At 43.2% G+C, this 24,052-nt stretch overlaps 1 protein-coding gene across 10 annotated transcripts in view; it reads left to right on the forward strand.

Moving 5' to 3' along the window:
* NEDD4L (NEDD4 like E3 ubiquitin protein ligase) overlaps positions 1 to 24,052 on the forward strand; it is a 292,637-nt gene that overhangs the window by 221,379 nt on the left and 47,206 nt on the right. For 5 of the 10 annotated variants that reach the window (XM_024580553.3, XM_071219554.1, XM_024580556.3 and 2 more), the window contains 10 exons: positions 1,073 to 1,134; positions 1,302 to 1,404; positions 3,059 to 3,225; positions 11,325 to 11,454; positions 12,574 to 12,750; positions 15,017 to 15,091; positions 16,696 to 16,755; positions 21,956 to 22,087; positions 22,622 to 22,738; positions 23,810 to 24,007. In XM_024580553.3, coding sequence (XP_024436321.1) covers positions 1,073 to 1,134; positions 1,302 to 1,404; positions 3,059 to 3,225; positions 11,325 to 11,454; positions 12,574 to 12,750; positions 15,017 to 15,091; positions 16,696 to 16,755; positions 21,956 to 22,087; positions 22,622 to 22,738; positions 23,810 to 24,007 — 1,221 coding nt within the window. The remainder of the gene's footprint in view (positions 1 to 1,072; positions 1,135 to 1,301; positions 1,405 to 3,058; positions 3,226 to 11,324; positions 11,455 to 12,573; positions 12,751 to 15,016; positions 15,092 to 16,695; positions 16,756 to 21,955; positions 22,088 to 22,621; positions 22,739 to 23,809; positions 24,008 to 24,052) is intronic. The other 5 variants (XM_045187633.2, XM_053912330.2, XM_053912329.2 and 2 more) reach the window with 4 other exon arrangements.

Here is a 24,052-nt window from a genome sequence, read left to right on the forward strand (position 1 = left end):
CACTACTTCAGTTATCGACCACAGTGGTCAGCAGAGGCCATGTCAGCTCTGTCATTGTCCCCTGACAGGGAAGAGTAAAGAGTGATAATGAGAAAGGAAAGAACTTCATTTTTCCCCTTTGCATATTGATTCCTCGGTGCCCTATATTTACCAAGTGCTTCCAGAGAAAAGAAAATAATTGTAGAATCGTGGTTCACTTTCATTCCTGGCCCTCAGACTCAATTCTCCGATCAGTTGGTTGCCTCTCACACACCCTGACCAGGGTCTGAACCTGCAACCCAGGCGTGTGCCCTGACCAGGAATTGAACCAGTGACCTTTGGCTTTGCGGGATGATGCTCAACCAACTGAGCCACACCAGTCAGGGCAAAGAGTCTAGGTTTTTGAGCTTTTCCTAAATACAGTATTTAAAAATTACTAAAATAATAACATTTCTTTTTCTAATTTCCTGCTTGCTTTAACCAACCGATTTGGCACAGTCTTGCTTTCCTTGGCAAACGGATGACTGTTGCAGTTGCATTCACAGCTCCATGGAATAAGCATCAGCAGAAGGCAGATCTGTGGGGCCACGCAGGACATTTATCTCTTGCGGAGGAGATAATCTTTCAGTGATCTTAGGCTGGTGACATGATACTTTAATACTAAAAATAAGGTAAAACCGCCTTCACAGATTAGATCTTGCATGTTTTCCTGTTAACTCCACGTTCAGTTTTCTTGAATGACAGCGACACGGCGGCACCAGCGACCACTGGTTCTCCAACATTAATCAGTGGGAGGCTGAGGGCTCCACCCTGCAGTTAGAAATTACCCTTGGCCTTCACCACTATCATTTTGCCATTTGTCTAAGGCTGGGGTTGGCTCCTAAAAATGGATGTTGATAGTGACATCTAGTGGATCTTGAGTGGATGAAGTTCTGTGACCTATACGTTTACTTAATTCTCAAGGATTGGTTGAGGAACCAACTCTGTCTTCACCATTCCCGTCTTTTAAGACGAAAATGTGCTCTCTGTAATCCAATTCGGTGTATCTACAAATACAGCCTATTAGGGGCATTGACACCTTTTCTTCCTGTAGACAGAAGACCCAACCATGGAGCGACCCTACACGTTCAAGGACTTTCTCCTCAGACCAAGAAGGTGAGAACTTGGGGGGTTGGGAGGGGTTATCCTTTATGCCTTGGTTATTGGGGTTTTTTCTGGGGAAGATTCGACGACTTTCCTTGTTTTATCTTTTTTCAAAAGTCATCCTATGAAAGATGTAACCAAGTCATAGCCTCGATAACCAATTTTCTTCTATCATGCAGTCATAAATCTCGAGTTAAGGGATTCTTGCGATTGAAAATGGCCTATATGCCGAAAAACGGAGGTCAAGACGAAGAGAACGGCGAGCAGCGAGGTGACGCGGAGGTGAGCGGCTGCGCCCCAGGTCTTCATCTCTCTTACCTGCCTAGGATTAATAAGTCATCCACCTTACGACTTTATTATTTAAGGACATAAAAGTTCATAAAGCTTAAAATGAAAAAAAACTTAAAAGTGCCCATGAATCTGTATTCGATAATCACTGTGTGTGTTTTTAGTAAAAAAAGATGAACTTATGTTACGACACCAATAATTGTGGAGGTTTCTCATTACCAAATGCTAAATCCATATTTTATGAATAGCCCCGGCCCTACGCGAAATTTCCCTCATGTATTTAATCCTCTGATTGCTTTGGACTTTCAGCTCTTTGTAAAATTCCTTTTAGCACTTGGAATTGCTTCAAAGTGGATAAAGGGATTTAGAAAATCTTTTCCAGGTTTCTGCTCATTTGGCCCACAGGTGATAGATAGCATGCAGTAGGAAAGTTCTGCTCTGGAAATGCCACTTTGGAATTAGCTGTCCAGAGGAATTTGCTTGTTTTCCCTCCTGGCCCAGCCGCCTTTTAACTTGGTGGTCACATCCCTGTACCATGGGTGCCGTTGTACCTTCTCAGCACACCCTTCAGATGGTGCTGTTTCGTCAGATTCGCATCTTGTCCTAAAAACGCCCATTAAACAAGGCCTCTCTGTGGCTTATTTGCACATCTGTTTGCAGCTGTTGCATATATGTGATATGTGAATATGTGTTACGGGCAAGTCCGCCAAACCTCCCTCAGCCCGAGAGGTCGGATTTCCAGGCAGTGTTTCATCTGGGAGCTTTCATCCGCGAGGAGGAGTGAGTGAGTGGGTGGTAGACAGTCATGAATGTTAAGATTTCACAAGCACATCAGCAGATTTTTATCTCAAATCCAAGGAATTTTTTTTTACACTCTTCTAGCCTTCCAACTGCAGTAACCCGTGAATTACTTAATTTTCCAGAGACTGTACTAGGGGATGTGAGGAAGGAATACTTAATGCCTAAAATATGTGTTGCAAAAATGGAACTCTCACTCTGGTGCCATCATGCCTGTTTATGTGGCCCCTGCAAGTGGGGAGCGTCTAAGTAGAAAGCCACAGCACCCACACTTCTTGGGGTTCCTGTGATGGTACTAGATGCAGAGTGGGAGCTGCATCTCCAAAGCCAGCCTCGGTGCCATCCTCCTGGGGAACAACAGAGCCCCGGGCCTGCTGGTCACTCACGCTGTGATGTCTGTTAGAGCATGCGCCGTAATGCTTATCTTCCCAGCTTCCTTTTCCCTTAGGGAGGTGTTGAAGAGACAGCCATGGTAATGGGACTCATGTCATTGCCTTGGCTTTATCTGGCCCTGGAGGCCTCCAGGTCAAAATGATGAACGTGAAATACCAAAGGAATATATAATGTGCCTTACTAACACAGCAGACTGTACACATCCCACTCTCTGTTGCTCCTTATCATACAGTCATCCCAGCAGGCACAGTTAGTTGGCCACTGCTCAGAATATTTTTAAGACTCCTCTAGAATAGGTTTTGTCTCCCCCTTTCGGGATTTTTTTCAAATATGGCACAGGAAGCCATTGTAAGAGCCAGAGTGAGGTGGAGCAGGGATGCAGATAGCACTGTCACTGTGTCGTCCCGCACACCTGAAGAACCTGCCTTGTGACCTTCCATCTGATTTTACCCCACAGCACGGGTGGGAAGTTGTGGACTCGAATGACTCAGCTTCTCAGCACCAAGAGGAGCTTCCTCCACCTCCTCTGCCCCCAGGCTGGGAAGAAAAAGTGGACAATTTAGGTCGGACCTACTATGTCAACCACAACAACCGGACCACGCAGTGGCACCGACCAAGCTTAATGTGAGTACTCAGCAAAGGCCAGGAGCATGCGCTCGCCCGCTGCAGTGAGTGTGAATGCCACGGCTCTCCCCCACGAGGCTGGGAAAGAAGTCTCAGGTCCAGGGGAGCATGTGGCCATGTGGCGCCTCAGGGTTCCTCTTCACTGAGCTCAGGAGCGCGGCTGCTGTCAGAATTTGCATGGGATGAGGAAGAGCTTGCCTTATATCACGTTCTGTCATCTTGCTATGGATTCGTGAAATATAGAGCAGAGGTTACATTTCCTGGATTTACCTTACGTGTGGCGGCTCTGTCCTTCCCCTCTTCTGCAGCTTCCTCTTCTCACTAACCCAGAATGGAACTCTTTCCTAAAGATTTTGGATTTTTCTTCCCTTTAATTATTTGATTTGGAAACCCTCTCAAAAATTTTGTCTTCCCTTCTGGGGAAATTTCTATATCACCCCCTTGATATAATTAGGAACACATGGAAGAGTTGCAAACTCAGAATTAGTAATTACTGTTTATTCTACTCCCTCCCCAGCCTCAGGGATGCAGTACACACTGATTACTATTTTGTTTACTTGGCAATTTTTGGTTTGATGATAGGAAATAAACACTAGTTAAACCTCAGCTACTATAAAAAAGGATTTGAAGTAGCTTGTTTTTTAAATCATAGCGTACAGCAGGACCTAAAACTATTAATATGCAATAAAAGGTAAAAACAAAGTATTAAAAGAAAGAAAAGAAAAAATTATTCTAGCCATCATATGTTGCATGAGTAGTCAGGCTTCCTTAGCAGCCAAAATAAGGAGGTAATCATCAATGAGCTCCATAACTTGCAATATGTACTAAAAGCCAAGTATATTGGGTGAGATCATTTTCTCCCTAACCCAGACTCTGAAGGAAATTTGCTAATGATATTTTTGAAACAAGTGGTATTAGCAGTGTGATAGATGGTGATGTTGATAACCCTTTTCTCTTTAGAAATTGCGAAGATACTCTGCGCATGATTCTGGGTGGGGAAGGAGGCCAAGAAGTTAGGTCTGGGCTTTGTTGATTTAGAGATAGAGCTTGAGGAATCTGCACCAACAAATAGCCAGTAGTTCCGAAGCCCCCACGTGGATTCTTGTGAATAGCAGCTGTCCTTGGGCAGCTCTGACTGCCCAGCTTGGCCAGCATCAGCTCATTGCTCCCAGGACAGCGTGATATCTCAACTTTGGGCGGGGGGTTGGGGGGGGCATTGCTGAACTCTTCTTTGTTGTAATTTTTTTCCCATGGAAATGATTTAGTGATTTTTTTAAATTTATTTTTATTTTATTTTACTTTTTTTACTGTTTCCCTTTGATTAATGGCCATACCTATTAAAAGTATTGTAAGCCATTGACTGGTCTTGCTGTTTGTAGTTAAAAAAGAAATGGACTCACCTTGGACTTGGTTATATGTAATTATCAGAGAAATCTTGGTAGCGATACCCAAAGCACAACACCATGATATACCTTTGCTAAACATCATAGTAAAGTACCTTAAAACCGAGCACTCTGTGGGGACCAGCGGGTCATGTGACCTCTGTAGAAAAGTGACCACTAGCAACTCACAAAGGAAGAAATACTGATGACCAGCACACATATGGAAAATGCTCACCTTCATCAACAGTTGTCATGTAAACTGAAGTCTGTGTTTGGAGGGCGAACGGTGATCATGGCAACTTTCTCTGCCTCACAGAGTTGTGAAACGAACGAGGGGGTTACTGAGAAAACACGTCCTGTGTTTTTCTAAACATATCATCTTTGGTGGCGGCGTCCCAAAGAACTAAACCAAAACAGAAGATGGAAGTTGTGTAATGTTGGCAAATCAGTAGTCCAGAAGCAGCATGGGAAAAATGCAGTTCCTCATCCAAGTTCAGGTTCACATGTAGTTTAGGGAGGAGTCAAGGGCATGGCTGTTCCCATCAGTGAAGGCAGCCACCGTGCTCAAAGGAGAGGCAGAAACAGGAAGGATGGTCAGCTGAACCCTGGGCGAGACTTGCAGAACTTATGGGGTGGCCCCTTTCCAGCAGGTGTGTCTTCTAGAAAGCGAGAGAAGGGTTAGATAAGGAAAGAGTGGGTTTCCACAGAGACCCTTCTGTCTCATCTAAACTGTTCGAGAACAGTTTTTCCCCCATTATCCCCTCCCACCTCACTTCTGGTTACTGTCCATTTGTTCTTTATTTCAATGTCTCTGGTTATATTTTGTTTGCTTGTTTGTTTTGTTGATTAGGTTCCACTTATAGGTGAGATCATATGGTATTTGTCTTTCACCGCTTGGCTTATTTCACTTAGCACAATGCTCTCCAGTTCCATCCTTGCTGTTGTGAAGGGTAGGAACTCCTTCTTTCTTTCTTTCTGCTGCATAGAATTCCATTGTGTAAATGTACCATAGTTTTTTGATCCACTCATTTACTGATGGGCACTTAGGTTGCTTCCAGCTCTTGGCTACTGTAAGTTCTGCTGCTGTGAACATTGGGGTGCATAGGTTCTTTTGGATTGGTGTTTCAGGGTTCTTAGGGTATAATCCCAGCAGTGGAATTGCCGGGTCAAAAGGCAGTTCCATTTCTAGTTTTCTGAGGAAATTCCATACTGTTTTCCACAGTGGCTGCACCAGTCTGCATTCCCACCAACAGTGTACTGGGGTTCCCTTTTTTCCACATCCTTGCCAACACTTGTTGTTTTTTCATTTGTTTATGACGGCCATTCTGACCAGTGTGAAGTGGTACCTCATTGTGGTTTTAATTTGCATCTCTCCGATGGCTAGTGATGCTGAGCATTCTTTCATATCTCTCGAGGCCCTCTGTATGTCCTCCTTGGAAAAATGTCTATTCATATCCTTTCCCCATTTTTTAATTGGGTTGTTTGTCTTCCTGTAATGGAGTCATGTGAGTTCTTTATATATTTTGGAGATCAAACCCTTGTCCAAGGTATCATTGGTAAATATATTTTCCCAAATGGTTGGTCCCTTTTCATTTTGCTGATGTTTTCTTTAGCTGGGCGGAAGCTTTTTTATTTTGATGAGGTCCCATTTGTTTGTTTTTTCCTTTATGTCCCTTGCTCTAGGGGACATATTGGTCCCCTAGAAAATATTGCTGGGTGGAATATCTGAGATTTTTCCTGCCTATGTTCTCCTCTAGGACTTTGATGGTGTCATGACTTATATTTAAGTCTTTTATCCATCTTGAGTTTATTTTTGTGTATAGTGTACATTGGTGGTCGAGTTTCATTTGTTTGCAAGTAGCTGTCCACATCTCCCAATACCATTTCTTGAAGAGGCTATTTTTACTCCATTTTATGCTTTTACCCCCTTTCTCAAATATTAATTGACCATAGAGACTTGGGTTTATTTCTGGGCTCTCTATTCTGTTCCATTGGTCTATGTGTCTGTTCTTATGCCAGTACCAGACTGTTTTGATTACTGAGGACTTGTAATACAGTTTGATATCAGGTATTGTGATCCCTCCTGCTTTGTTCTTCTTTCTCAAAATTGCTGTGGCTATTCAGGGTTGTTTATGGTTCCACATAAATTTTTTAAATGTTCTATATCTGTGAAATAATGTCATTGGTATTTTAATAGGGAGTGCGTTGAATCTATAAATTGCTTTGGGTAGTATGTCCATTTTGATGATGTTAATTCTTCCAATCCATGAACATGGTATATGCTTCCATTTATTTGTGTCTTCCTTCATTTCTTTCTTCAGTATTTCTGATATTTCATTGTTGCTGTACAAAAATGCCTTCGATTTCTGGATATTGACTTTGTATCCTGCTGTTTTGCCAAATTCACTTATTAGGTTGAGTAGTTTTTTGGTGGATTCTATAGGGTTTTCTATGTACACTCTGTCATCTGCAAACAATGACAGTTTTGCTTCCTCCTTTCTAATCTGTATGCCTTTTATTTCTTTTTCTTGTCTGATCGCTGTGGCTAGGACTTCCAATACTATGTTAAATAGAAGTGTTAAAAGTGGATATCCTTGTCTTGTTCCTGATCTTAGTGGGAAAGCTTTTAGTTTTTGCCCGTTGAGTATGATGTTGGCTGTAGGTCTCTTGTATATGGCCTTTACCATGTTGAGGAATGCTCCCTCTATTCCCACTTTGCTGAGTGTTTTTATCATAAATGGGTGCTGTACCTCATCAAATGCATTTTCCTCATCTGTTGGTATGATCATGTGAGTTTTGTCTTTCCTTTTGTTTATGTGATGTATTATGTTTATTGATTTATGAATATCATACCATCCTTGCATCCCTGAGATGAATCCCACTTGATCATGGTGTATGATCTTTTTAATGTATTGGTGGATGCAATTTGCCAATATTTTGTTGAGGATTTTAGTGTCTATGTTCATTAGCAATATTAGCCTATAGCTTTCTTTCTTTGTTGTGTCTTTATCTGGTTTGGGGGTTAGGATGGTGCTGGCTTCATAAAAAGAACTTGGGAGTCTTCCCTGTTATTGGATTTTTTGGAATAGTCTGTGAAGGATAGGGATTCGCTCTTCCTTAAATGTTTTGTAAAATTCTCCTGTGAAACTGTCCAGTCCAGGGCTTTCATTTGCCAGTTTTTTGATTACTGCTTCGATTTCACCAGCTGTTATCAGTCTGTTAAAGCACTGTTTTAATTTAAAAAATACTTGTTTTCATAATTCAGTTTCCACAAAATAACACTACAGTGTTCTTTGGAGGAAGATTGATACTAAACAGTGTCTTTATTACAAGGCCGTATCTGAGGAAGTCAGAGTGATTACCAATTACCATGTGCTAACAGAGACTCTCCTGGTGACTCTCAACCTCCTGCAGTCTACCACGGACTTGTGCCCCGAACTTCAACCCCATGAAAACTTTTCACCCTGAAAAACCTCGGTGCCCTCAGGCTGTTCTTACAAGGTCCTTCTCCTCCCTGTCTCTCCCTGACTTATCCTCTTCTGCCCCCATCACAAACATGCAGCTCACCAGAGTGGCATCACGCAAACTGCTTTCTCTTCCTTTCTCCCTTTGGCTCTTGGGTCGTGCTAGTTCCCTCTTCCCCCACCAAGAAGCACACAACACAGGAACATGCCCATTCCCCAGGCTGCTTTGCCTCTTCAGTCGGGCGTCTCCATAAAGCACACTGCTCCTCAGTCACGGTATGGAGCACCAAGTGTTCTAGTTCCCTGGTGGAGCAGGGACAGTGCCTTTTTATTCACAGGTCCACCCTGCGCACCTGGCACAAGGTCAGAGCCCAGCCGGTGCCTTTAACCGAAGGAATGTCTGTAAATGAGTCACTTCTGAAATTGGTGACAGGCACATGGTTTCCTGAAATGTCTAGGGCAGGTTTAGGCCTGGATGTAGTACTTCAGAGCAGGGCGACCATAGAGGATACCCCAGCCCCTTCGAGTCTGATGGTGGCTTTTAAAACACCCCAAATGTTAGATTTGCCCTTTTCCTATTTAAACATAAACTGTAAACTTTTTTTACTGTAAAAACTATACTTTTTTAAATGGTGAAAAATTATTACGTTAAGACCACAAATGAAGATGAACTCGTTGAACTCACTTATTTTCACTTCACTCTTTTTTTTTTTTTTTAGTTCTCTTTCTAAAACACGTTGTATATCTTCCCCTGTCTTAGCAGTAGTTCGGTCACACCTAGGGGACTCAGGCCGTGGTCGTAGTCACTGACGTGCGTGAGTATAAATGACATGGCACACTGGCCTTGATAAATTTGTGGTTTTCTTGCCCAGGAAAGCCAAATGCAGGGCACCCATGTGGAATTAATGACTAAAGAAAATTGAAATAGCCATTTCTTACATTTTTTCTTGCCCCCAATAAAACCATTTTTGTTTTAATTTGCCAGATTAGAAATATTTTTACATGTTCCTCGCCCCACTAGTGACTATTTAAACTGCAGTCAGTGTCAACAACTTTCATTTCAAACCCTCTTACTCAGTTGCTCAATTAAATACAAAAGCCCTCCATGGTGTAAACATTTTCATTTTATCACTAAAAACCATATAAAAAAAGCCCATGTGTGGAATTTCAAAATCAGACGTATCCTGCTGCTTTTTGCGATTTCATTGTTTCTGGTTCACCCAGATTACTCGTTATTTGAGCATGTCGGGTAAGGACGATTGGCATAATTGATTTTAAATGCCCCTTAAAAAAAAAACCAATTAGTTCTTCCAAAATAATGCGATTTTGTATGCCTCTGAGAGATATAAAATGCAGACATAGTAATATAAAAACCTTATTTTTTTCAATCTCTCGGGCATCCCTGTAACAATTCAAGTGTGTGTTAGACCCGGCACACAGCCAGCGTGCAAACACTAGTCACTCAGCATTGAATAAATGAAGACTGATATTTCAAGTGACGATTTAAAATTTCAATGAAACTCTTCATGTATAAAATATTTTTAAGTAAAGCAAGTCATTATAAGTGATATTGCTTTCATCCTTAATAAAAAGCAAAACAGGATAATGTAAAGTTTCCTTGGCCTTCTTAGACATTACTGAAATATTTTGCGTAGATTATGAAGGTATTCTGATCATTCTGATCTCCTAATTTTTGTGAGTTTGATAATACCTTATATTTACTTTTTATAATTATTGTGTGCTTAAGAAATCAACGCCATATAGAAATGAATGCAACAACATAAAAATCACAAATGACAACACTACATTTCCTAACACACCCAATAGTGTCATTTTTTATCATTTCATTTTTGTGGTTTTAGACATTTTTTTTAGTATACTTGTATATTCCTTGATTTTAATTCTTTTCTATATGGCCATAATTGTCTGTTTTCTCAAGGTATCTCTATTTGGTATACTGTTTTTAGACTACTTCAGTACTGCTCTAAAATATGCAGGATATGTCTTTCCATTTGAGTTCAGAAGTTTGTGTATTGGGTGTGCAGATACAGTAAAACTTCATTATTTCAGAATTTCATAATAAAGAATTATCATTCTAATATGAATTAAATGAAAGCTAACCTTTGTACTACCCCCTTTACCGGTAAAGTTAATAATATAAAGACGTCTGTTGGAAGTACTTTATCTCAGAAACTGGCAGGAGACTCACCTGTTTATTTGCATACAGGGCTGCTAGTCGCAAATCAGTCACTGTTCAGGGGCCCAACAGGCTCTGTATTGGGATGTAGTTATTCATTAGTTCGAAACTGTGTTAGAATGTTTAAAACCTATGTTTTAGAAAAAACCTGTAATAAGGCACCTTAATAAATATTACATTTCAATTAATCTGAAGTAATGTTTTCAAATAGTTTGAAATATTAACTTGTGACACCACTTTTTATGAATTGGATATATAGTGTCTTATCAAGAGTCTTTGTGAGTTTTCTCTGAAAAACGTTTTGACATTTAAACTTCTACTCTAGAAGCCTCCAAGTAGTATTTCTCCCAAAGGGTGATGATGGCCTGTAATTTACTGCAAAAGTTTTCAAAAGAGAATCAATGTTTTCAGATCCTGAACTAAAAGAGTTACTTGTATGAACAACAACAACAACAAAAATAGAGTATGAAGTATCAGTATTCTTCAAACCCCAGATGATTTGGGAAGTTAGTGCCTGATGTTTGAATGTGTGAAAGTAGTTGATCAGGGAGAAACACAGGGTCCTGAGTCTGAGATTCTGTCCGAAGGAGATCCACAGGAGCCGAAAAAATGTGTGTAGAGTAAGGAGCCCTTCCCTCCAGACCCCAGCTTTGAATTTGCACTGGGCACACTGTGGTCCCTTGTTCACGACCAGAAGGTGCTACCTCGTCATGGCTAGACTCCTGGAAGGGTCACACCTGACACCTCTCCTTAGAGAGGCCCGACATCACTGGAGCCTTGACTGCTCCTCTTTCTCAACTGCAACAGTACGTTTTGATGTGTGTGCCTGAAAGACACCCAAACGTTGTGATGGATGCATTTAAAAGCTGTATTTGTGTGATGGAAGTGAAGCTAGAACTGTACTTTGGCCAAAACACGGTGGTAGAAGTCTCATTGTCAGTGTGTTGAACATCAGAGCGCTGGCACTGGAGGTGTAAGGCCCCTGGCGAGCCCTGGGCTCTTATCAAAGTTCTGCTAATCAACACCGGTCTCCTGTCTCCATCCCCTCGCCCTCAGGGACGCGTCCTCCGAGGCGGACAGCAACATCAGGCAGATCAACCAGGAGGCCGCGCACCGGCGTTTCCGCTCCCGCCGCCACATCAGCGAGGACTTGGAGCCCGAGCAATCGGAAGGCGGAGACAATGAGGTACCACATCCCGTTCCCCCCGACTCTGCACCTCCACCTTCCTTGTCCCCAGCTTGCTTCTGTGTTGTGACTTCTTCTCCCCATAAGGGCGAGCTAGAAAATGAAGCTCGTGGCCTCATAGCTAACTGACAGCCATCGGAATAGGAATTTAGAAAGTGCTTATAAGAGTCACGTTTGATGAAGAAGTATCTATATCTTTACAAAAGGGAATGACATTATTTTTTGTATGGGCATCTTAGTGTTTTTCTCCCTCTCTAATTTTTTCCCCAGAGTCTAACCACATCTTATTAAATGGCTACATGGTTATCCTATCTGGGCACGTGAGCCCTGTAACCTTTGGGTACTACAAACAAGCTTTTACTGAATAATTTGACATCACAAAAGAAATGTATTACCAGGCAAATACAAATGTGGGTGAATAGAAATGTTTATAATTTTCTTCTGAAATGTTTATGGTAAATTCCTGGAGGGGAAAGTTATGAATTGAAGAACAAATGGACAATTATCATAATTTCCATGCTGCCTTAACAACTCTGCGTACTTACTAGAAATCCGTGAAAGATATTGTGTTAGGAAGATCATTTACAAAATGCTCCAGTGATCAAAATTGGAAAAGCAAAATTAATGATTCCCTAAAAAATTTACTGAAGGGTACTTTACACCCTGTTTAATTACAGATTATAGCATCCCCGCTGTTCTCGGTGCGAGTCCTCGGCAGTTAGAGTACAAGAAGACCCATGGGAAGCATCGATGAGTTCCTGAGATTATTTCTTTAACCCATGCATTCAGTGACAAGTGGTAGAAGGAAGTCACAGCTCAGAGAGCTGGGACTATAAAGTGATTAAGAGGACAGCTCCTAGAACCAGGCTTCCTCGGTTCGAGACCTGGTCCTGCCACTTCCTACCACTGTTACCTTGGCCAGGTCACCCTCTGTGCCTCAGTTTCCTCATCTGTTAATTAGGGCAGTAGTCATATCTTTGTCATGATGCTTAAGAAGGTTGGCTGCCTCCTAAGTGCTCAGTAAATGTTAATTATAGTTATGATAATGGTTACTACTGGGGAGGGGAGGGAAGGATTCCTCATTCCCAGCATTTAACTCAGCGTCTTCTTCCCTAATAGCCTTGGGAGACCATTTCGGAAGAAGTGACTATCACTGGAGACTCCCTCAGTCTGGCACTGCCCCCACCCCCCTCCTCCCCAGGCTCTCGGACCAGCCCTCAAGAGCTGTCCGAGGAACTGAGCCGGAGACTTCAGATCACTCCAGACTCCAACGGGGAGCAGTTTGGTTCTTTGATTGTAAGTAATCGTCCTGTTTGAGAAGTTAAGCAAATATTTTATCATTTTTTGTTGCTTTAAGAGAGTCTTATATGAAAATAATGGCCAAGGGTCTTCCAGCTCCCAGATAACTGACCTTTTCCAAAGTTCCTTCTAACCTAGCAGAAGCAGAGCTGTACCTAAATTAACCCAAGTAGGTGAGCATCTTTCTTGATTGGAAAAGAATGCAAGAGAATAGTAAGAGTTCCTGACTTCTGTAATTGCCAACTTTAACCTTGTGGCATTTCTTCTCCCAGTCAAAGGCTCATACGTAGTACTTTTGTCACAAAAGGTGGCATTTTTCATTGGGACATAGGAGACGTTGGACCTCCTAATCGATCCTCTTAAGTAACACTATGCATAGCTATCATTTTCATTTCACAGATGAACGTAGAGTCTGTAAGTGACTCGTCCAAGACAAAGTTAGGATGGGAGATAAAAGACACCTCCCAAGCCCCAGAAAACTAGTCTTTGACAAGGGCTGTGGCATTGGGATACTGACCTCAGTGGTAGCATTTGACTTTGGGTTCTCAACAATTAGGCACACTTTCTAGAAGCTTCAGGTGGAGCTCAACCCCGATGAGAAGCAACAGAATCAGCTATGAAGACCCTCTGTGTTTGACAATACAAAGCTGTACAGAAAACACCCATAGAAAATTGCTGCTTACGCAATGCATTAAATTAAGAACAAAGGCAGCCTCAGTTTCTTGAGAAATTGAACTTCAAGACATTCTGTTGTGAAGACGGTAGTGATGTCCCTGAAAATGGCATCCTAGAAAAATGTCATTGTCACAGTCACATCACATGTAAGTGGGCAGAAGCTCTGCATAACATGGAAAAGCAAGTAAATGCTCACACAATTGTTACTCCTTCAGTTACCATACTTTTATTTAAAAAGGCACCATTGGCCCATACTGTGTGAGTTGCAGTGATTACCTAGTTAATGTAGTTTTAGATTAAAGTTCTATGAATGTTTTTTCAGAAAGAGAAATAACCACTGAGATGAAAATTTAGTACTAAAGGGGGCAGGAAGAAAAGTTTGCATAAATGAGACATTTGAATTGGTAAAACTGTTGCTGTGGAAACAATATAAGCAATGAAGCCATGTATTTAAAACCTATAAAAGGAAGCAAGTACTGTAGTAGTTTTGGCAATTATACACCTTTGGTCTGCCAAGTGAAAAAATCATAGTATTCTTCAGCATTAACATTGTTAGCATCTCTTAATTATTTGCATAAGGAGCTCCTGCATTTCCTCATCAAAGCTGTATAAAATATCTCTAACATCCAAGTGCTACTGTCAGAATTGTTTTAAGAGCATGTTGAGTCTGGCTTAACTATTACATAAGGGTGCCTAAGAGAGAGGAGCCTATGGGACTCTTCTCTAGTTTGGCTCAGGGTCGCTCCATTCCAGAGCAAGAGCGTGAACTCGTTCTAAAGAACGAACCCTTCATGACAAGGGCAGAAGATGCCAGTAGTCCCCCACCCCTGTCACTGTCCCAGAGTCTTTCTTTGGCCTTCTCCCATTTTACTTGTCATTAGACCCCTGGCTTTGTGTGTCTCACCTGCTGTGCTCTCTGACTGGATCCGTTAGGGTTTTGTTTTTCTTTTTAAGCTGCATAGATGAATGCAAACAAGTGAGAGAAACATTATACATTACACATTAGATTTCTGAGGTTAACCTCACTGTTTTTCCTCATTCCTTATCTGTACAACTTCCACTCCATTAAGAAGCTAAAATTGGAAATACCTGACCCTTCAGAAGTAGCACAAGATTATACTTGGGTTTCTCTGGAATAGAGTCCAATTGGTTCTTTGTTCATGATAATAATAGTCAATAGTTGTTTAACAACATAAATCAATACCCTTCATCTACTCCTATCACGCTAGGATTTACCTAGAAGTTGCATGCCAAAGCAGATTATAAGACTTCCAGCTTCCTATTTCCAGTTTAAAGCAACCCTGCAGTGTCCCCTTTAATGTTTTGTCCTTGTTCTCTTACTTCTGCTGTTCCTTATAATCACTAAGGACCAGCCAAACTGCAGTCTGTTCAGAGCACTGAGAATGAAAATTGCAGAATCGAGACTCGAAAGGATTGCTCTCATTGCTCTGAGAGAATGATGTTTCATTTACTTACCTCCCATTATTGTCGAGCGGTGAATAGGATGGTGTGGTATATTTTTTAAGCCAATGAAACTTGTTTTTCTATGAATGTTTCCTTGATGCGCATGTCCTTTTCTCCCCTCCAGCAGAGGGAGCCCTCCTCGAGGCTGAGGTCGTGCAGTGTCACCGAGGTGGTCGCAGAGCAGGCTCATCTACCACCGGTAACCCCTCCTTTCCCGTCCTCTGTGGCTCTTTCAACTTTGATTTTAAATCATCGGGGCTACTGAGGAAGAGTTTTTCCTGTGCAAATCCATTCACTGTATAAATGTGACATTCACATTTCCCAGCAAACTGCCCAAGGAGGGTGGATTGCCAAAAGAAAGAGTTGTTTTCGCCACCAAAGTCTCAAAAATGGTAAAAACTTTATTGCTTAGTTTTTCGGCCAAATGTATGCCAATTAACATTGTGTTTACTTGACTTAAATGACTTAACTAAAAACATGTGTTCAGACTTTTTTTTAATTAACTTAAGCTGTGCTCCAGTGACCTGTATTTTGAGAACATAGTGAATCCCTTTGAACAGGAAGAACTCTTCTGGGTTGGGGGCAACTATGGCTTTCTCTGACTAATGGCCTAAACTCTTAACCCCACGCAGCCTCTGTGCCTCTGTTTAAAGGCAGCTCTACTGACTAAAGAATTTGCTATAGTTTGTTCCCACTCTCCCACAGTTTTTATAACTAGCAGCAAATATGGAAGAGTGGTGGGTGTTTAGTAATGGCCGTATAGAAAAGTGAATGTGTCCATTCAAAGGCAGACCAGAGTGCCTTGGGAGATGCTTGGTATACACATTAAAAATAAGAAATGTTATGTAAATTTGTTTCTTCTTTGGGGGGAGAAAAGACACTGTTTTAGCATGTTCAGTTTGATGTTTGACCCTAGCCAGTATTTTTACGACTACAAATCCTCCATCACTTTTAGCACTAATACCGTATTCTGGGTGACGGGGAAAATGTGCACTGACAGATTTTGAAATCACAGTGTCTTCCCTGCCGTAGTCTCTGTTGCACCACTCAGAAGGATATTTTTGCCTAGGTTTTAGTCTTTTAGTTTACAGAATGAGTTAATGAGTACACTGGTCAAGTGAGTAGTCGCAGTAATAGGTTCCTTGGTGCCTTGGTGCCTTGGTGTCAGATGCGCTGGTTGATGAGGAGCTTCCTTTCTGGGATGGTTTCAGTCCAGGCTTCCCCCCAAAACAACAATGAGCTCTGATGGACTGGTGGGGCCTCAGCCTAAGGGTTCTGTGACTCTCCTTGCTGAATCAATGGCATCTTCTCTCCTTTCAAAATCCATGTCAATTTTATTTGCCAAAGAGCTCATTTTCCTGGAAACTGATGGGTCCTCCTTCTTTCCTTGTGCTCTGTGATGCTGTAAACTCACTGATCACCAGGGGCCTCTTACTCGAAATTTAAGTTTGACAGATTAAAGAACCTGCTAATTATTTAACAGTGGGTGCAAAACCATAGTGGTTTTCTTCCCCCCCCCATAAGACCTCTCACATTATTATTATTCAGAGCATCGCTTTATTGTGCACCCACATGAAGGCCCGCCCCCCCCCCCAGGCTTCTCTGGTGGGAGGTTGATGGGGATCCTTTTGTTTTCTCCTGGTCATCAGTGAGTGCTCAGCTTTCCTTGGCCTGGGTGGCTTTTCAAGGGTTCTGATTCATGTCACCTGCTTAGTGGCTGCGACACAGCAGTGATTCCTGAATCATTCAGCATCAGGTGGTCTCCCTAAGTGCATCTCACTGACGTGAATTATCATTTAACAGCCCAGTGCCCCAGCTAGGAGAGCGCGCTCGTCAACTGTCACGGGTGGTGAGGAGCCAACGGTAATGCTACCCTTGCAGACTTTAAGGGCAAAACTGCGGGTTGATTTTAATATTTGTACAATGGTGAATATGCTCTTTGTTTCTTCTTGCTTTTGGATGACATCAGCTTTTCTTGTGCTACAGAGATGCACACAGTTTTTCTTTCAAACCTCTCACTTCCACATGGTTTGAAGGTGCTGGGTAAAACGGAACCATTTTTAGTCTTGTACAGTTTTATTAGGAACACTGTTAAGCTTTGGTTAAGTACGCTTCGTTTGACCATTGGGTAAATTAATTGGGTCGGAAGGGAACCAGGGAAGCCGCAGGAACCGCGTGCAATTGTACAAGCAGATTTTCGGTTGTGCGCAGGCAGAGAGGTCTCTCTGGTGCATTTTTCCTGCCACGTTTTAAACGCTGGGCTCAGTTTTCTGTATGAGGATCTTGAACTTCTTCTGCTGAACACTGCCCAGGGACTGTCCTCACAGGAATGAACAAGTGTTCACATACTTTCTGGGAGGGGGGAAAACATTTATGAAATTTGAAAGGTCGAGAAAAAAAAAACGGTGTTTGTCTAAGCCACGTATTTGATATTGTTATATACCTTTAAATACCTATACAAGTGCTAATTTTCTGCAGGATGTTGATGATTTAAAGGAAAAATTTAGCTATATGGTTAGAATTTAATGCTTAGTCTTGTACACAGACAAGTCAAATTGCCCATCCGCAAAAGTCAGCCTCATTTAGGCTACTGGGCCACAGTGGTTTATGTGAAAGCCCTGTGTTGGGTGGGGCAGGCCCAGTCTCCGGCAGAAGTCACGAACTGCCAAATGAGCCAGCACGTTTCCGACTTTGCACTAGAAATTCCTGCGGCAGTGGAGCTGCAAGGTAGACGGATCACTTCATGAGATAAATTTAGTAGGATTTGGTGCTAACGAGCATCGTCTTTCATCCACTTTTGCATTTTATTGGCCTTGGAACCTGCTGTCCCCATTGGAGTGCTGTGGTAGCTGTGGTGTTAAGTGACAGGACAGACAGGTCATGAGAGGGCTGGGCTCCATGGTGAGAGCTTCCTAGCAGGACAGAGTGACCCCCTGAACGAGATCCCTGTGGCCTTTGCTCTACACCCTTCTTCTTGCCGGGACTCTCCCCTCCCCCACCAATACATCCAAAATGTGAGTTTGGTTTCCTCTTTTGCTTTTAAGGCCTGGGCCGTAGGGGTAGTTCCTAAATGTTTTGCCTGCTCTCATGCTCCCTGTGCACCTGGTCATCTTTGGGCTGTGCGAGCCATCTTATTTTATGGCCACATTCCAGGTGCCAGCAGGTCTGAAAGAATCACATCTGTTTCTTCTTCACAGTCACTCTCCCTCACACCCTGTACTTTCTCTTTTCCAGTTCCGTCTCCTACCATGGTACCTCTCTCTTACTCCTTCTGCTGTCCCTGTCTGTGTCAGCCCCACGCTGGAGTGTACACTCTTACACAGCAGCTGTGTTCTCCTCTCTCTCTCTCACACACACACACACACACACACACAGAAAACTGGGATCTCATGTACATATTACTTAGCAATTTGGTATTTTTCACTTACGGTCATTCCTCTGGGACACGTTAATAATTATGTAATATTCAGTGCAAATGCACCAGTTTATACAATTCCCCCACGCCGATGAGCACTCAGCCCCCCACCCCGCTCGTTTGGTCCCTCACACCATGTTCCACTCACCGTCCTGGCACATCTCTCTGTCCTTGGCAGTCAGTGCTTTTATTGCTATAGTGTAACAAATGCCAGTTCTCACCTGCAGGACACAGCCCTTTCATTCACCACGAATCAGTACACTGCCCAGCTGGCTGAGCGCAGGCTGTCTCAGAGATAAATGGAGAGGGGACAGCACAGTCCTCTGGCCTGTGCTGCAGAGACCCTAAAATTAACCAAGGAGACTCGGATGGCGGGGTCCGAGCGAGTCTCGGAGCACCTGTGATCATGCCAAACGATCATCACCTGTCAGAGCATGTGGGAGCTTTTTTAGGGTAAACGTAATTGAGTTCTTCATTTTCATGAAAGAAATGGAGCCCCTGTGAAGCTGTTATGGCTGTGCAATGGCTGTTGTTATGAAACACAATAGCCTATTCAGACGAAAGGCTGTGAGATGTTAACTGAAGCTCACTAGCAGCTTTAACCTGTCTCTTGACGAATTAGCTTGTTTCTGAAGGTAGGACTGGAATGCCCACCAGTACACATGTACACACACACACACACACACACAGGCAGTAGGAACCTGGCCGTGGCCCCAGGGCGGCCCCTCCCGTGCTTTGTCTGTGGAAGCGGAGCCCTGCCCCTCCCTCCTGAGTGTGGTGGGCGGCAGTGTTTTGAGACACAAGTGGAACCATCAGTACAGGTTGTTCTCCATGGTCGTGTGCAAAGAAATCTATAAAGAAACATTTTAATGACACCGTCTCACATAAAAGGAACTATATTATGGGTTACCAATTCAGTTCTCAGGAGAACGGTAAAATGAACGTTTTAATCATATCCAGTGTTCTCTACCATACTCCTAATTTTCCATGATCTGATTAGTCCTATTAACTGGGCCTATGAAAATAAACTGGTTGCTGGAATCCTGTGCTGGAAGTCACGCAGCTTTAGAACTCCATTCTGAGATTATGCACGACTCAGCCAAGCTATTTTAGTTTATCAGGCTCCTCATAAATATCCTTTCCAGAGATGCTTTAACTGTAAATCTATCCTTAAGGTTTCCAGAACAGAGTTTTCTAAGGGCCTATCTAATTGCCTCTCCCAAAAAATAACTCTACAAGGAGCCAGAAAAGCAGCCAGTTCCATTTAGGACTTCATTTAGCCAGAGCGTTTTTGGTCGTCCTGTAAACAATAGCAGGTCACAGCTTGCTCGCTCGTACTTCGCCACACAGACTAATTGACGCTCACTTGGAGTACAACTTGGTTCTAACTTGGTTTGGCAGAGTCATTTCTTGTAGTGCCCAGATAAAAAGTAGGCTGGCAATAGCTCTTTTCTGTTGGTGCCACAGCTAGAGGAGGAGGGAGGAAAGAGCTTCAGGCTGTAGACGAATTCATCTGTCTCAAATACTCCCGGAAGGATCAGGCCTGCGAGTTGGTGTTTCTTCTGCACTTGTTGAACCCCTGCATCTAGATCCAGGATGCCGTGTGGTCAGAGACTTGGAGTTAACCAGTATGGGGCCTTCGGGCCTTTATCTGGAAAAATGTCGAGAAAGTAGTTGCTACAGTTTTAGCAGAAGGTTCTTTTGCAAATAATCTTGCCTTGCCTGTTACACATGTTTCAGAAATAACCACTGAGGCAGCTGCCATGGCCTCAGTTTTTCTCTGGAATGTGCTGTTGAGCTCATGAAGTAGAATATCGAGCCTCATTAACTGAAGTCCCCAAGTCACATGGTAGCATCCTTGATCATGCTAATCCAGAGCCCTGCAGTAGACAGGGGACCCTCTGATGGGACCCTCTCTGCCAGGGCACATTGTCAGTAGAGAACACATAAGATGGGATAAACCCAGGCAGGAGCTGGGCTAAGAGAGTTATTGGGTTGGCCAAAAAGTCTGTTATATTTTCTCCATGAAATAAGACACATTTTTTATTTTACCGATAACTATTGATTTGGATATTTTGAGTATGTTGGCTATCTCCCACTATTGGCTTCTAATGGGTAGGAGCCAGAGGTGCTGCTAAACATCTTCCAATGCATAAGGCAAAGAATTATTTGGCCAAAATGTCAACAGTATCAAGAAACTTCGCAAACCACTTTTGACTCATTTGATCAGTCACAGCACCTTCTGCATACACCGCACAAATCTTTTTTTGCATTTCAGTTGCATTTTTACCTTCCTTGAAATAATAAAGCATAGTACGTCGAAAATGCTACATATTTTCTTCCATCTTCAATATTAAAATGGCTGCACAAAAATTCACCAACTTTGATGAGTCTTTTTCACACATGCTAATATGATAGCTGTCACAATGCAATCTAACAAAATTATTTCAAATGAAGTTAAAGACAACTAAGTGCCACTAGAGCCATCCTATGGAAAAAACTATTGACGGACTTTTTGGCCAACTCAGTACATCCTCAGCCTAGTATCAAGAAAACAACAGTTCGGAAAACATCTGGAGGGTGAGAGGACCCTGATTAGGGAAGGGGGTACCCAGAAAGAAGTGGCTTCCTTTGGACCTCACGTAATGTTTGGCCTCTTGCTGCTGTTACGTTCTCCTGGGAGCCTTGCTAGCCATGGTCAGCTTCTTGTTTCCTAGTCCCCCACCCTTAGAGTGGCACCCCTTTCCGAGATACAGGTCTGATATGCGGCACCCATACAATCCAGGAATTCCTCCTGAGACAGCACTGACCTCAGATGTCCATCCCATTGCCTTCTTGAGTCCCTGAAAGCTCCTTGGTATTCCAGAGTTCTCCACCCCGAATGCTGCTTACGAGCAAAAGTGTCTCAGGAATCCTTTTTTGATCTAACTTGGACTATCTAAACATAGTCACTCTATCCTGGACATGTCTCTGACCCCAGAAACTGCTTATGCTTCCTTTACCCTGTAAAGATACAAACCCCACATGTGCAGACAGGGTAAATACAGCCTCAGTTCTCAGGGTTTTGGGAATTCTGACCTCACGTTGCCAGGTGGCTTCCTGAGCTGGGCCAGTTGGGGGTGTTCTGATGGGTCTTCTTGATTATAGGCTTCTGGTGTGAATGCAGGCTTCCTGTAAAAGACATAATGCAAAGGCAGTAAGCTGATGAAGATTTCAGGAATAAGCTAGGAGAGTATCCCTGCAGCAGCTATATTGAGGGAAGAACATTCCAGAGCATTCCTTCACAGAGACTGGCATTTGACCATTTGAAATACCTTTAAGCTCGACATAGTCTGACAGTAAAATGTTGTATCTAAAACAGATAATGCTTTTCTCTTTCCTCACCTCGTGCACAACAACCTTTGTATTTAAGACTTACTGGCGTTAGAACTGAGTGTTGTAAGGTTTTGGACCCTGTAGGGTTCATGTCGGAGTGCATTGGGTACATTGGAAGGTACTGGAAATCTGCTGTTTTCCAGACACTAATGTTTTGGGTACCAGTAAAATTAACTTTGTGTAGAAAAAAAATAGTTCTCTGGGTGTACATTACTTGATGAAACTGATCAGAAAGCAAATGCATAAAATAATGATGATTTCTTACACAAACAGCCATCAGTGGCCTATGTACATACCACGCCGGGCCTACCTTCGGGCTGGGAGGAGAGAAAAGATGCTAAGGGACGCACATACTATGTCAATCATAACAATCGAACCACAACCTGGACGCGGCCTATCATGCAGGTATGCAGATCGCCGACAGCTCACGGTGGCAGGCATTCAGGGCCAAAACGTACACGAGCTCCTTGATGCTGACGTCTATGTATTGTCCTGAGAACCTGTGTCTTAGAAATTTTTTCCCCCACAAAGCAAATGCCTTTGTTTAAGTGTAACATATACCTAAGGAAGAATTTGGTCCCCAAATAGTCTGTCCCTAGATATATATTTTTAAATGTCACATGAAAGATAGTTTCAAAGTAAGAGCCTGTGACAATATGTAGTGTCTCTCCACCCCTCCTTCTTTTTCCCGAGGCTCATTTTCATGGGCAAGTGATTCATTTTTATTTCCCTTGATATGTTTCCCCTGAATGTTTCCTCACCAGCCCCCATTATTATGTTTAATCATTTCCTCCATGCTTTTAATAGGCCAGACCTCTCATTACCGCTGGCCGTGTTGTTGTTTGGGGCCACACTCCCAAGCAGACACACACACACACACACACATACACACACAGGAGATCCTCATGTGAAGCTAACTTGTTTTTGCCTCCAACGTAGCTCGCAGAAGATGGTGCCTCTGGATCCGCCAACAGTAACAACCACCTAATCGAGCCTCAGATCCGCCGGCCTCGTAGCCTCAGCTCGCCAACAGTAACTTTATCTGCCCCACTGGAGGTGAGCAGGCCCCTCATCTAACTGGGGTCACGTCTATCCTGCGACTTCTCATTCTCTCTTCTCTCTTCCCTTGAACGGCAGTTCTGCAGCCACCTTCCTGTCTGGTCACTCAGTGTGTTCGTGGTGAAGGGTATCCTCATGCAACATGACTGCATGCTTCTCTGTTCCTCCCCGCTCGCAACCCCTGGACTCTCGCCTGATTCTCATTCTCACCTGGCTGAGGCTGTGGTGGCTCATGCTGGACGTGTGGGCCCCTCTTTTCAGAACTCTCTCCATTCTTGTTGTGTTTCGCTCCTTCTTGCCTGTTACCTCATTAGACATGCATAACAACTTTTTCAAGTACCAATGTTTATATTGAGTTTTAAATCATAGCTGTGGCTTTGATCATTTCTTTTCCTTTCGACTGGAGGGTCTGTCATTGCGTGGGCACACGTGTTTCTGATGCACATCTGCGTCTCTAAGTCATCGCTGGGCATCTGCGTGTGCTCTCTCCTGTCTGTGTGGTTTCGGTGCCATCCCTTAACATCACTGTGTCAGAGACTTAGAGAAGCCAGAGCGTAAACATTCAAGTTCTGAACTTGACTGGGTCCTAGAGATGGCGGTGGGATTCTCTGGGCCCTGGGCTTGAGATGCTGATAAAAGGGAATGGATGCTAGCCCCCTTCCCAACTGTGATAGAATGTCATGGGTGGTTGTCTTCGATGATACAGGGGTTTCTTTTTGTTCTCTGCAAATTACCAACCCATTCTTCATTGGAGTGTGAGCTCATTAAGAGCAGAGGCCCATTGTTCTCCACCCTCTGTAAAATCTGCATCCATAATTCCCAGTAGAGAACAATATTTTCATTACATGTCCAGGAGCTATCAAAGGATGGCGGTTTAATTAATGCCATGTGTTAACCAGCAGAAAAACTTGAGAGTGATTGAAAAGTAAGTAAATGACAGAAACAGGTTTTCTAGCAGCCACCCCCTTGTCCCTCTCCAAAGAGGAGCATCCGCGATGCCCGGGTGCCCTGTGACACATCTGCAGCAGCGCCATGCGAAGCGTTCTAATGCTCATTATTATTCCTCAGGGTGCCAAGGACTCTCCCATACGCCGGGCTGTGAAAGATACCCTTTCCAATCCACAGTCCCCACAGCCATCTCCTTACAACTCCCCCAAACCACAACACAAAGTCACACAGAGCTTCCTGCCCCCCGGCTGGGAGATGAGGATCGCGCCGAACGGCCGGCCCTTCTTCATTGACCATAACACAAAGACTACGACATGGGTAAGGTCGCCGCTTCTGCCCGGCCCCGGTTGCATCGTGAGGTCT

This window comes from Desmodus rotundus, chromosome 10 (assembly GCF_022682495.2).
Source record: "Desmodus rotundus isolate HL8 chromosome 10, HLdesRot8A.1, whole genome shotgun sequence".
Taxonomy (NCBI): Eukaryota; Metazoa; Chordata; class Mammalia; order Chiroptera; family Phyllostomidae; genus Desmodus; species Desmodus rotundus.